At 58.9% G+C, this 13,212-nt stretch overlaps 6 protein-coding genes across 6 annotated transcripts; all 6 read left to right on the forward strand.

Moving 5' to 3' along the window:
• Positions 1 to 271: 271 nt before the first annotated feature.
• On the forward strand, positions 272 to 832 carry ETH_00020170 (uncharacterized protein; the record flags this gene model as incomplete). Its single annotated transcript, XM_013379304.1, has 1 exon — positions 272 to 832. One exon carries the CDS (start codon positions 272 to 274, stop codon positions 830 to 832), a length of 561 nt encoding a protein of 186 aa, XP_013234758.1.
• A 1,718-nt stretch (positions 833 to 2,550) lies between these two features.
• On the forward strand, positions 2,551 to 3,204 carry ETH_00020175 (uncharacterized protein; the record flags this gene model as incomplete). Its single annotated transcript, XM_013379305.1, has 1 exon — positions 2,551 to 3,204. One exon carries the CDS (start codon positions 2,551 to 2,553, stop codon positions 3,202 to 3,204), a length of 654 nt encoding a protein of 217 aa, XP_013234759.1.
• Positions 3,205 to 5,589: 2,385 nt separating this feature from the next.
• On the forward strand, positions 5,590 to 6,243 carry ETH_00020180 (uncharacterized protein; the record flags this gene model as incomplete). The annotated part of the gene is made up of 1 exon (XM_013379306.1): positions 5,590 to 6,243. The coding sequence occupies one exon, from the start codon at positions 5,590 to 5,592 to the stop codon at positions 6,241 to 6,243; it is 654 nt and encodes a 217-aa protein (XP_013234760.1).
• Positions 6,244 to 8,629: 2,386 nt separating this feature from the next.
• ETH_00020185 (uncharacterized protein) lies at positions 8,630 to 9,334 on the forward strand (the record flags this gene model as incomplete). Its single annotated transcript, XM_013379307.1, has 1 exon — positions 8,630 to 9,334. One exon carries the CDS (start codon positions 8,630 to 8,632, stop codon positions 9,332 to 9,334), a length of 705 nt encoding a protein of 234 aa, XP_013234761.1.
• A 1,573-nt stretch (positions 9,335 to 10,907) lies between these two features.
• Positions 10,908 to 11,468, forward strand: ETH_00020190 (uncharacterized protein; the record flags this gene model as incomplete). Its single annotated transcript, XM_013379308.1, has 1 exon — positions 10,908 to 11,468. The coding sequence occupies one exon, from the start codon at positions 10,908 to 10,910 to the stop codon at positions 11,466 to 11,468; it is 561 nt and encodes a 186-aa protein (XP_013234762.1).
• A 958-nt stretch (positions 11,469 to 12,426) lies between these two features.
• ETH_00020195 (uncharacterized protein) lies at positions 12,427 to 13,131 on the forward strand (the record flags this gene model as incomplete). The annotated part of the gene is made up of 1 exon (XM_013379309.1): positions 12,427 to 13,131. The coding sequence occupies one exon, from the start codon at positions 12,427 to 12,429 to the stop codon at positions 13,129 to 13,131; it is 705 nt and encodes a 234-aa protein (XP_013234763.1).
• Between the last annotated feature and the right edge of the window lie 81 nt (positions 13,132 to 13,212).

Here is a 13,212-nt window from a genome sequence, read left to right on the forward strand (position 1 = left end):
GCCCGCCTCGCGCCTCTTTTCCTCCCCAAACACTGCACTGCCCAACCACCCCTCAAACGTTCCAAGCCTTTAAACCACACAAACCGCCCTCTCCAACTAACCGCTTCGCTACTCCCCACTTGCCAGCACCGCTCACCACACTGGCTCAACAACACGCAACACTAATCAAACAAAACGCCTCAGCGGGCTCCAAACACCGTCTGAATCAGGAATTGAACCTGGGTTTACACGGCCACAACGTGTTGTGCTAACCTCTAGACGATTCGGACCAATGGTCACTCCCGTCACCGCCGACGAAACGCATTCGCCGCTCCTCTGCCAAACACTGTTAATGAATCTACTCCGCCTCAGCCCAGGGCTCCCCACGTTCTACACCCACCTCTTGTCCTCTCAACCTCTGCCTGCGCAGCCGCCCCACCCAGTTTCTCTCGCCTACGCCCTCCTTTCCCCACTCCAACGCGCCGCAGCAGCAACGTCCATAAATGCACCTTCCTCCAGCCCTGCGCCAACCCAGTCCTCGTCCTGCACCCACCCTCCAAATCCGACTCCTCCTCGACGCACAACAACAACGACGCACACTGCCTGCAATCACCCGCGCCTAGTGCCTTGTCCGCACGCTTTCCTTCCTCCGCTCGCCTCTCCCTGCTGCGAAACACCCCACACGCATCCTCGACAGGCACCCTCTTCAGCGCGCAACACGCAACACAACACAACTATCGAATACGTCAGCACGCGCTTTAACGCCACGACAAACACCAAAGCCCGCCTCGCGCCCCTTTCCCCCCCAAACACTGCACTGCCCAACCACCCCTCAAACGTTCCAAGCCTTTAAGCCACACAAACCGCCCTCTCCAACTAACCGCTTCGCTACTCCCCACTTGCCAGCACCGCTCACCACACTGGCTCAACAACACGCAACACTAACCAAACAAAACGCCTCAGCGGGCTCCAAACACTGTCCGAACCAGGAATTGAACCTGGGTTTACACGGCCACAACGTGTTGTCCTAACCTCTAGACGATTCGGACCAATGGTCACTCCCGTCACCGCCGACGAAACGCATTCGCCGCTCCTCTGCCAAACACTGCTAATGAATCTACTCCGCCTCAGCCCAGGGCTCCCCACGTTCTACACCCACCTCTTGTCCTCTCAACCTCTGCCTGCGCAGCCGCCCCACCCAGTTTCTCTCGCCTACGCCCTCCTTTCCCCACTCCAACGCGCCGCAGCAGCAACGTCCATAAATGCACCTTCCTCCAGCCCTGCGCCAACCCAGTCCTCGTCCTGCACCCACCCTCCAAATCCGACTCCTCCTCGACGCACAACAACAACGACGCACACTGCCTGCAATCACCCGTGCCTAGTGCCTTGTCCGCACGCTTTCCTTCCTCCGCCCGCCTCTCCCTGCTGCGAAACACCCCACACGCATCCTCGACAGGCACCCTCTTCAGCGCGCAACACGCAACACAACACAACTATCGAATACGTCAGCACGCGCTTTAACGCCACGACAAACACCAAAGCCCGCCTCGCGCCCCTTTTCCTCCCCAAACACTGCACTGCCCAACCACCCCTCAAACGTTCCAAGCCTTTAAACCACACAAACCGCCCTCTCCAACTAACCGCTTCGCTACTCCCCACTTGCCAGCACCGCTCGCAACACTGGCTCAACAACACACAACACTAACCAAACAAAACGCCTCAGCGGGCTCCAAACACTGTCCGAACCAGGAATTGAACCTGGGTTTACACGGCCACAACGTGTTGTCCTAACCTCTAGACGATTCGGACCAATGGTCACTCCCGTCACCGCCGACGAAACGCATTCGCCGCTCCTCTGCCAAACACTGCTAATGAATCTACTCCGCCTCAGCCCAGAGCTCCCCACGTCCTACACCCACCTCTTGTCCTCTCAACCTCTGCCTGCGCAGCCGCCCCACCCAGTTTCTCTCGCCTACGCCCTCCTTTCCCCACTCCAACGCGCCGCAGCAGCAACATCCATAAATGCACCTTCCTCCAGCCCTGCGCCAACCCAGTCCTCGTCCTGCACCCACCCTCCAAATCCGACTCCTCCTCGACGCACAACAACAACAACGCACACTGCCTGCAACCACCCGTGCCTAGTGCCTTGTCCGCACGCTTTCCTTCCTCCGCCCGCCTCTCCCTGCTGCGAAACACCCCACACGCATCCTCGACAGGCACCCTCTTCAGCGCGCAACACGCAACACAACACAACTATCGAATACGTCAGCACGCGCTTTAACGCCACGACAAACACCAAAGCCCGCCTCGCGCCCCTTTCCCCCCCCAAACACTGCACTGCCCAACCACCCCTCAAACGTTCCAAGCCTTTAAACCACACAAACCGCCCTCTCCAACTAACCGCTTCGCTACTCCCCACTTGCCAGCACCGCTCACCACACTGGCTCAACAACACGCAACACTAACCAAACAAAACGCCTCAGCGGGCTCCAAACACTGTCCGCACCAGGAATCGAACCTGGGTTTACACGGCCACAACGTGTTGTCCTAACCTCTAGACGATTCGGACCAATGGTCACTCCCGTCACCGCCGACGAAACGCATTCGCCGCTCCTCTGCCAAACACTGCTAATGAATCTACTCCGCCTCAGCCCAGAGCTCCCCACGTTCTACACCCACCTCTTGTCCTCTCAACCTCTGCCTGCGCAGCCGCCCCACCCAGTTTCTCTCGCCTACGCCCTCCTTTCCCCACTCCAACGCGCCGCAGCAGCAACGTCCATAAATGCACCTTCCTCCAGCCCTGCGCCAACCCAGTCCTCGTCCTGCACCCACCCTCCAAATCCGACTCCTCCTCGACGCACAACAACAACAACGCACACTGCCTGCAACCACCCGTGCCTAGTCCCTTGTCCGCACGCTTTCCTTCCTCCGCTCGCCTCTCCCTGCTGCGAAACACCCCACACGCATCCTCGACAGGCACCCTCTTCAGCGCGCAACACGCAACACAACACAACTATCGAATACGTCAGCACGCGCTTTAACGCCACGACAAACACCAAAGCCCGCCTCGCGCCCCTTTCCCCCCCCAAACACTGCACTGCCCAACCACCCCTCAAACGTTCCAAGCCTTTAAACCACATAAACCGCCCTCTCAAACTAACCGCTTCGCTACTCCCCACTTGCCAGCACCGCTCACCACACTGGCTCAACAACACGCAACACTAACCAAACAAAACGCCTCCGCGGGCTCCAAACACTGTCCGAACCAGGAATTGAACCTGGGTTTACACGGCCACAACGTGTTGTCCTAACCTCTAGACGATTCGGACCAATGGTCACTCCCGTCACCGCCGACGAAACGCATTCGCCGCTCCTCTGCCAAACACTGCTAATGAATCTACTCCGCCTCAGCCCAGGGCTCCCCACGTTCTACACCCACCTCTTGTCCTCTCAACCTCTGCCTGCGCAGCCGCCCCACCCAGTTTCTCTCGCCTACGCCCTCCTTTCCCCACTCCAACGCGCCGCAGCAGCAACGTCCATAAATGCACCTTCCTCCAGCCCTGCGCCAACCCAGTCCTCGTCCTGCACCCACCCTCCAAATCCGACTCCTCCTCGACGCACAACAACAACAACGCACACTGCCTGCAATCACCCGTGCCTAGTGCCTTGTCCGCACGCTTTCCTTCCTCCGCCCGCCTCTCCCTGCTGCGAAACACCCCACACGCATCCTCGACAGGCACCCTCTTCAGCGCGCAACACGCAACACAACACAACTATCGAATACGTCAGCACGCGCTTTAACGCCACGACAAACACCAAAGCCCGCCTCGCGCCCCTTTCCCCCCCCAAACACTGCACTGCCCAACCACCCCTCAAACGTTCCAAGCCTTTAAACCACACAAACCGCCCTCTCCAACTAACCGCTTCGCTACTCCCCACTTGCCAGCACCGCTCACCACACTGGCTCAACAACACGCAACACTAACCAAACAAAACGCCTCAGCGGGCTCCAAACACTGTCCGAACCAGGAATTGAACCTGGGTTTACACGGCCACAACGTGTTGTCCTAACCTCTAGACGATTCGGACCAATGGTCACTCCCGTCACCGCCGACGAAACGCATTCGCCGCTCCTCTGCCAAACACTGCTAATGAATCTACTCCGCCTCAGCCCAGAGCTCCCCACGTCCTACACCCACCTCTTGTCCTCTCAACCTCTGCCTGCGCAGCCGCCCCACCCAGTTTCTCTCGCCTACGCCCTCCTTTCCCCACTCCAACGCGCCGCAGCAGCAACGTCCATAAATGCACCTTCCTCCAGCCCTGCGCCAACCCAGTCCTCGTCCTGCACCCACCCTCCAAATCCGACTCCTCCTCGACGCACAACAACAACGACGCACACTGCCTGCAATCACCCGTGCCTAGTGCCTTGTCCGCACGCTTTCCTTCCTCCGCTCGCCTCTCCCTGCTGCGAAACACCCCACACGCATCCTCGACAGGCACCCTTTTCAGCGCGCAACACGCAACACAACACAACTATCGAATACGTCAGCACGCGCTTTAACGCCACGACAAACACCAAAGCCCGCCTCGCGCCCCTTTTCCTCCCCAAACACTGCACTGCCCAACCACCCCTCAAACGTTCCAAGCCTTTAAACCACACAAACCGCCCTCTCCAACTAACCGCTTCGCTACTCCCCACTTGCCAGCACCGCTCACCACACTGGCTCAACAACACGCAACACTAACCAAACAAAACGCCTCAGCGGGCTCCAAACACTGTCCGAACCAGCAATTGAACCTGGGTTTACACGGCCACAACGTGTTGTCCTAACCTCTAGACGATTCGGACCAATGGTCACTCCCGTCACCGCCGACGAAACGCATTCGCCGCTCCTCTGCCAAACACTGCTAATGAATCTACTCCGCCTCAGCCCAGGGCTCCCCACGTTCTACACCCACCTCTTGTCCTCTCAACCTCTGCCTGCGCAGCCGCCCCACCCAGTTTCTCTCGCCTACGCCCTCCTTTCCCCACTCCAACGCGCCGCAGCAGCAACGTCCATAAATGCACCTTCCTCCAGCCCTGCGCCAACCCAGTCCTCGTCCTGCACCCACCCTCCAAATCCGACTCCTCCTCGACGCACAACAACAACAACGCACACTGCCTGCAATCACCCGTGCCTAGTGCCTTGTCCGCACGCTTTCCTTCCTCCGCCCGCCTCTCCCTGCTGCGAAACACCCCACACGCATCCTCGACAGGCACCCTCTTCAGCGCGCAACACGCAACACAACACAACTATCGAATACGTCAGCACGCGCTTTAACGCCACGACAAACACCAAAGCCCGCCTCGCGCCCCTTTCCCCCCCAAACACCGCACTGACCAACCACCCCTCAAACGTTCCAAGCCTTTAAACCACACAAACCGCCCTCTCCAACTAACCGCTTCGCTACTCCCCACTTGCCAGCACCGCTCACAACACTGGCTCAACAACACGCAACACTAACCAAACAAAACGCCTCAGCGGGCTCCAAACACTGTCCGAACCAGGAATTGAACCTGGGTTTACACGGCCACAACGTGTTGTCCTAACCTCTAGACGATTCGGACCAATGGTCACTCCCGTCACCGCCGACGAAACGCATTCGCCGCTCCTCTGCCAAACACTGCTAATGAATCTACTCCGCCTCAGCCCAGGGCTCCCCACGTTCTCCACCCACCTCTTGTCCTCTCAACCTCTGCCTGCGCAGCCGCCCCACCCAGTTTCTCTCGCCTACGCCCTCCTTTCCCCACTCCAACGCGCCGCAGCAGCAACGTCCATAAATGCACCTTCCTCCAGCCCTGCGCCAACCCAGTCCTCGTCCTGCACCCACCCTCCAAATCCGACTCCTCCTCGACGCACAACAACAACGACGCACACTGCCTGCAATCACCCGTGCCTAGTGCCTTGTCCGCACGCTTTCCTTCCTCCGCCCGCCTCTCCCTGCTGCGAAACACCCCACACGCATCCTCGACAGGCACCCTCTTCAGCGCGCAACACGCAACACAACACAACTATCGAATACGTCAGCACGCGCTTTAACGCCACGACAAACACCAAAGCCCGCCTCGCGCCCCTTTCCCCCCCCAAACACTGCACTGCCCAACCACCCCTCAAACGTTCCAAGCCTTTAAACCACACAAACCGCCCTCTCCAACTAACCGCTTCGCTACTCCCCACTTGCCAGCACCGCTCACCACACTGGCTCAACAACACGCAACACTAATCAAACAAAACGCCTCAGCGGGCTCCAAACACCGTCTGAATCAGGAATTGAACCTGGGTTTACACGGCCACAACGTGTTGTGCTAACCTCTAGACGATTCGGACCAATGGTCACTCCCGTCACCGCCGACGAAACGCATTCGCCGCTCCTCTGCCAAACACTGTTAATGAATCTACTCCGCCTCAGCCCAGGGCTCCCCACGTTCTACACCCACCTCTTGTCCTCTCAACCTCTGCCTGCGCAGCCGCCCCACCCAGTTTCTCTCGCCTACGCCCTCCTTTCCCCACTCCAACGCGCCGCAGCAGCAACGTCCATAAATGCACCTTCCTCCAGCCCTGCGCCAACCCAGTCCTCGTCCTGCACCCACCCTCCAAATCCGACTCCTCCTCGACGCACAACAACAACGACGCACACTGCCTGCAATCACCCGTGCCTAGTGCCTTGTCCGCACGCTTTCCTTCCTCCGCCCGCCTCTCCCTGCTGCGAAACACCCCACACGCATCCTCGACAGGCACCCTCTTCAGCGCGCAACACGCAACACAACACAACTATCGAATACGTCAGCACGCGCTTTAACGCCACGACAAACACCAAAGCCCGCCTCGCGCCCCTTTCCCCCCCCAAACACTGCACTGCCCAACCACCCCTCAAACGTTCCAAGCCTTTAAACCACACAAACCGCCCTCTCCAACTAACCGCTTCGCTACTCCCCACTTGCCAGCACCGCTCACCACACTGGCTCAACAACACGCAACACTAACCAAACAAAACGCCTCAGCGGGCTCCAAACACTGTCCAAACCAGGAATTGAACCTGGGTTTACACGGCCACAACGTGTTGTCCTAACCTCTAGACGATTCGGACCAATGGTCACTCCCGTCACCGCCGACGAAACGCATTCGCCGCTCCTCTGCCAAACACTGCTAATGAATCTACTCCGCCTCAGCCCAGGGCTCCCCACGTTCTACACCCACCTCTTGTCCTCTCAACCTCTGCCTGCGCAGCCGCCCCACCCAGTTTCTCTCGCCTACGCCCTCCTTTCCCCACTCCAACGCGCCGCAGCAGCAACATCCATAAATGCACCTTCCTCCAGCCCTGCGCCAACCCAGTCCTCGTCCTGCACCCACCCTCCAAATCCGACTCCTCCTCGACGCACAACAACAACAACGCACACTGCCTGCAATCACCCGTGCCTAGCGCCTTGTCCGCACGCTTTCCTTCCTCCGCCCACCTCTCCCTGCTGCGAAACACCCCACACGCATCCTCGACAGGCACCCTCTTCAGCGCGCAACACGCAACACAACACAACTATCGAATACGTCAGCACGCGCTTTAACGCCACGACAAACACCAAAGCCCGCCTCGCGCCCCTTTTCCTCCCCAAACACTGCACTGCCCAACCACCCCTCAAACGTTCCAAGCCTTTAAACCACACAAACCGCCCTCTCCAACTAACCGCTTCGCTACTCCCCACTTGCCAGCACCGCTCACCACACTGGCTCAACAACACGCAACACTAACCAAACAAAACGCCTCAGCGGGCTCCAAACACCGTCTGAATCAGGAATTGAACCTGGGTTTACACGGCCACAACGTGTTGTCCTAACCTCTAGACGATTCGGACCAATGGTCACTCCCGTCACCGCCGACGAAACGCATTCGCCGCTCCTCTGCCAAACACTGCTAATGAATCTACTCCGCCTCAGCCCAGGGCTCCCCACGTCCTACACCCACCTCTTGTCCTCTCAACCTCTGCCTGCGCAGCCGCCCCACCCAGTTTCTCTCGCCTACGCCCTCCTTTCCCCACTCCAACGCGCCGCAGCAGCAACGTCCATAAATGCACCTTCCTCCAGCCCTGCGCCAACCCAGTCCTCGTCCTGCACCCACCCTCCAAATCCGACTCCTCCTCGACGCACAACAACAACGACGCACACTGCCTGCAATCACCCGTGCCTAGTGCCTTGTCCGCACGCTTTCCTTCCTCCGCCCGCCTCTCCCTGCTGCGAAACACCCCACACGCATCCTCGACAGGCACCCTCTTCAGCGCGCAACACGCAACACAACACAACTATCGAATACGTCAGCACGCGCTTTAACGCCACGACAAACACCAAAGCCCGCCTCGCGCCCCTTTCCCCCCCCAAACACTGCACTGCCCAACCACCCCTCAAACGTTCCAAGCCTTTAAACCACATAAACCGCCCTCTCAAACTAACCGCTTCGCTACTCCCCACTTGCCAGCACCGCTCACCACACTGGCTCAACAACACGCAACACTAACCAAACAAAACGCCTCCGCGGGCTCCAAACACTGTCCGAACCAGGAATTGAACCTGGGTTTACACGGCCACAACGTGTTGTCCTAACCTCTAGACGATTCGGACCAATGGTCACTCCCGTCACCGCCGACGAAACGCATTCGCCGCTCCTCTGCCAAACACTGCTAATGAATCTACTCCGCCTCAGCCCAGGGCTCCCCACGTTCTACACCCACCTCTTGTCCTCTCAACCTCTGCCTGCGCAGCCGCCCCACCCAGTTTCTCTCGCCTACGCCCTCCTTTCCCCACTCCAACGCGCCGCAGCAGCAACGTCCATAAATGCACCTTCCTCCAGCCCTGCGCCAACCCAGTCCTCGTCCTGCACCCACCCTCCAAATCCGACTCCTCCTCGACGCACAACAACAACGACGCACACTGCGTGCAATCACCCGTGCCTAGTGCCTTGTCCGCACGCTTTCCTTCCTCCGCCCGCCTCTCCCTGCTGCGAAACACCCCACACGCATCCTCGACAGGCACCCTCTTCAGCGCGCAACACGCAACACAACACAACTATCGAATACGTCAGCACGCGCTTTAACGCCACGACAAACACCAAAGCCCGCCTCGCGCCCCTTTCCCCCCTCAAACACTGCACTGCCCAACCACCCCTCAAACGTTCCAAGCCTTTAAACCACACAAACCGCCCTCTCCAACTAACCGCTTCGCTACTCCCCACTTGCCAGCACCGCTCGCAACACTGGCTCAACAACACGCAACACCAACCAAACAAAACGCCTCAGCGGGCTCCAAACACTGTCCGAACCAGCAATTGAACCTGGGTTTACACGGCCACAGCGTGTTGTCCCAACCTCTAGACGATTCGGACCAATGGTCACTCCCGTCACCGCCGACGAAACGCATTCGCCGCTCCTCTGCCAAACACTGCTAATGAATCTACTCCGCCTCAGCCCAGGGCTCCCCACGTTCTACACCCACCTCTTGTCCTCTCAACCTCTGCCTGCGCAGCCGGCCCACCCAGTTTCTCTCGCCTACGCCCTCCTTTCCCCACTCCAACGCGCCGCAGCAGCAACGTCCATAAATGCACCTTCCTCCAGCCCTGCGCCAACCCAGTCCTCGTCCTGCACCCACCCTCCAAATCCGACTCCTCCTCGACGCACAACAACAACGACGCACACTGCCTGCAATCACCCGTGCCTAGTCCCTTGTCCGCACGCTTTCCTTCCTCCGCTCGCCTCTCCCTGCTGCGAAACGCCCCACACGCATCCTCGACAGGCACCCTCTTCAGCGCGCAACACGCAACACAACACAACTATCGAATACGTCAGCACGCGCTTTAACGCCACGACAAACACCAAAGCCCGCCTCGCGCCCCTTTTCCTCCCCAAACACTGCACTGCCCAACCACCCCTCAAACGTTCCAAGCCTTTAAACCACACAAACCGCCCTCTCCAACTAACCGCTTCGCTACTCCCCACTTGCCAGCACCGCTCGCAACACTGGCTCAACAACACACAACACTAACCAAACAAAACGCCTCAGCGGGCTCCAAACACTGTCCGATCCAGGAATTGAACCTGGGTTTACACGGCCACAACGTGTTGTCCTAACCTCTAGACGATTCGGACCAATGGTCACTCCCGTCACCGCCGACGAAACGCATTCGCCGCTCCTCTGCCAAACACTGCTAATGAATCTACTCCGCCTCAGCCCAGAGCTCCCCACGTCCTACACCCACCTCTTGTCCTCTCAACCTCTGCCTGCGCAGCCGCCCCACCCAGTTTCTCTCGCCTACGCCCTCCTTTCCCCACTCCAACGCGCCGCAGCAGCAACGTCCATAAATGCACCTTCCTCCAGCCCTGCGCCAACCCAGTCCTCGTCCTGCACCCACCCTCCAAATCCGACTCCTCCTCGACGCACAACAACAACAACGCACACTGCCTGCAACACCCGTGCCTAGCGCCTTGTCCGCACGCTTTCCTTCCTCCGCCCGCCTCTCCCTGCTGCGAAACACCCCACACGCATCCTCGACAGGCACCCTCTTCAGCGCGCAACACGCAACACAACACAACTATCGAATACGTCAGCACGCGCTTTAACGCCACGACAAACACCAAAGCCCGCCTCGCGCCCCTTTCCCCCCAAAACACCGCACTGCCCAACCACCCCTCAAACGTTCCAAGCCTTTAAACCACATAAACCGCCCTCTCAAACTAACCGCTTCGCTACTCCCCACTTGCCAGCACCGCTCACCACACTGGCTCAACAACACGCAACACTAACCAAACAAAACGCCTCAGCGGGCTCCAAACACTGTCCGAACCAGGAATTGAACCTGGGTTTACACGGCCACAACGTGTTGTCCTAACCTCTAGACGATTCGGACCAATGGTCGCTCCCGTCACCGCCGACGAAACGCATTCGCCGCTCCTCTGCCAAACACTGCTAATGAATCTACTCCGCCTCAGCCCAGGGCTCCCCACGTTCTACACCCACCTCTTGTCCTCTCAACCTCTGCCTGCGCAGCCGCCCCACCCAGTTTCTCTCGCCTACGCCCTCCTTTCCCCACTCCAACGCGCCGCAGCAGCAACGTCCATAAATGCACGTTCCTCCAGCCCTGCGCCAACCCAGTCCTCGTCCTGCACCCACCCTCCAAATCCGACTCCTCCTCGACGCACAACAACAACAACGCACACTGCCTGCAACCACCCGTGCCTAGTGCCTTGTCCGCACGCTTTCCTTCCTCCGCTCGCCTCTCCCTGCTGCGAAACGCCCCACACGCATCCTCGACAGGCATTCTCTTCAGCGCGCAACACGCAACACAACACAACTATCGAATACGTCAGCACGCGCTTTAACGCCACGACAAACACCAAAGCCCGCCTCGCGCCCCTTTCCCCCCCAAACACTGCACTGCCCAACCACCCCTCAAACGTTCCAAGCCTTTAAACCACACAAACCGCCCTCTCCAACTAACCGCTTCGCTACTCCCCACTTGCCAGCACCGCTCACCACACTGGCTCAACAACACGCAACACTAACCAAACAAAACGCCTCAGCGGGCTCCAAACACTGTCCGAACCAGGAATTGAACCTGGGTTTACACGGCCACAACGTGTTGTCCTAACCTCTAGACGATTCGGACCAATGGTCACTCCCGTCACCGCCGACGAAACGCATTCGCCGCTCCTCTGCCAAACACTGCTAATGAATCTACTCCGCCTCAGCCCAGAGCTCCCCACGTTCTACACCCACCTCTTGTCCTCTCAACCTCTGCCTGCGCAGCCGCCCCACCCAGTTTCTCTCGCCTACGCCCTCCTTTCCCCACTCCAACGCGCCGCAGCAGCAACATCCATAAATGCACCTTCCTCCAGCCCTGCGCCAACCCAGTCCTCGTCCTGCACCCACCCTCCAAATCCGACTCCTCCTCGACGCACAACAACAACGACGCACACTGCCTGCAACCACCCGTGCCTAGTGCCTTGTCCGCACGCTTTCCTTCCTCCGCTCGCCTCTCCCTGCTGCGAAACACCCCACACGCATCCTCGACAGGCACCCTCTTCAGCGCGCAACACGCAACACAACACAACTATCGAATACGTCAGCACGCGCTTTAACGCCACGACAAACACCAAAGCCCGCCTCGCGCCCCTTTCCCCCCCCAAACACTGCACTGCCCAACCACCCCTCAAACGTTCCAAGCCTTTAAACCACACAAACCGCCCTCTCCAACTAACCGCTTCGCTACTCCCCACTTGCCAGCACCGCTCACCACACTGGCTCAACAACACGCAACACTAACCAAACAAAACGCCTCAGCGGGCTCCAAACACTGTCCAAACCAGGAATTGAACCTGGGTTTACACGGCCACAACGTGTTGTCCTAACCTCTACACGATTCGGACCAATGGTCACTCCCGTCACCGCCGACGAAACGCATTCGCCGCTCCTCTGCCAAACACTGCTAATGAATCTACTCCGCCTCAGCCCAGGGCTCCCCACGTCCTACACCCACCTCTTGTCCTCTCAACCTCTGCCTGCGCAGCCGCCCCACCCAGTTTCTCTCGCCTACGCCCTCCTTTCCCCACTCCAACGCGCCGCAGCAGCAACGTCCATAAATGCACCTTCCTCCAGCCCTGCGCCAACCCAGTCCTCATCCTGCACCCACCCTCCAAATCCGACTCCTCCTCGACGCACAACAACAACAACGCACACTGCCTGCAACCACCCGTGCCTAGTGCCTTGTCCGCACGCTTTCCTTCCTCCGCCCGCCTCTCCCTGCTGCAAAACACCCCACACGCATCCTCGACAGGCACCCTCTTCAGCGCGCAACACGCAACACAACACAACTATCGAATACGTCAGCACGCGCTTTAACGCCACGACAAACACCAAAGCCCGCCTCGCGCCCCTTTCCCCCCCCAAACACTGCACTGCCCAACCACCCCTCAAACGTTCCAAGCCTTTAAACCACACAAACCGCCCTCTCCAACTAACCGCTTCGCTACTCCCCACTTGCCAGCACCGCTCACCACACTGGCTCAACAACACGCAACACCAACCAAACAAAACGCCTCAGCGGGCTCCAAATACTGTCCGAACCAGCAATTGAACCTGGGTTTACACGGCCACAACGTGTTGTCCTAACCTCTAGACGATTCGGACCAATGGTCACTCCCGTCACCGCCGACGG

Source organism: Eimeria tenella, genomic scaffold (assembly GCF_000499545.2).
Source record: "Eimeria tenella Houghton genomic scaffold, Eth_scaff203, whole genome shotgun sequence".
Classification (NCBI taxonomy): domain Eukaryota; phylum Apicomplexa; class Conoidasida; order Eucoccidiorida; family Eimeriidae; genus Eimeria; species Eimeria tenella.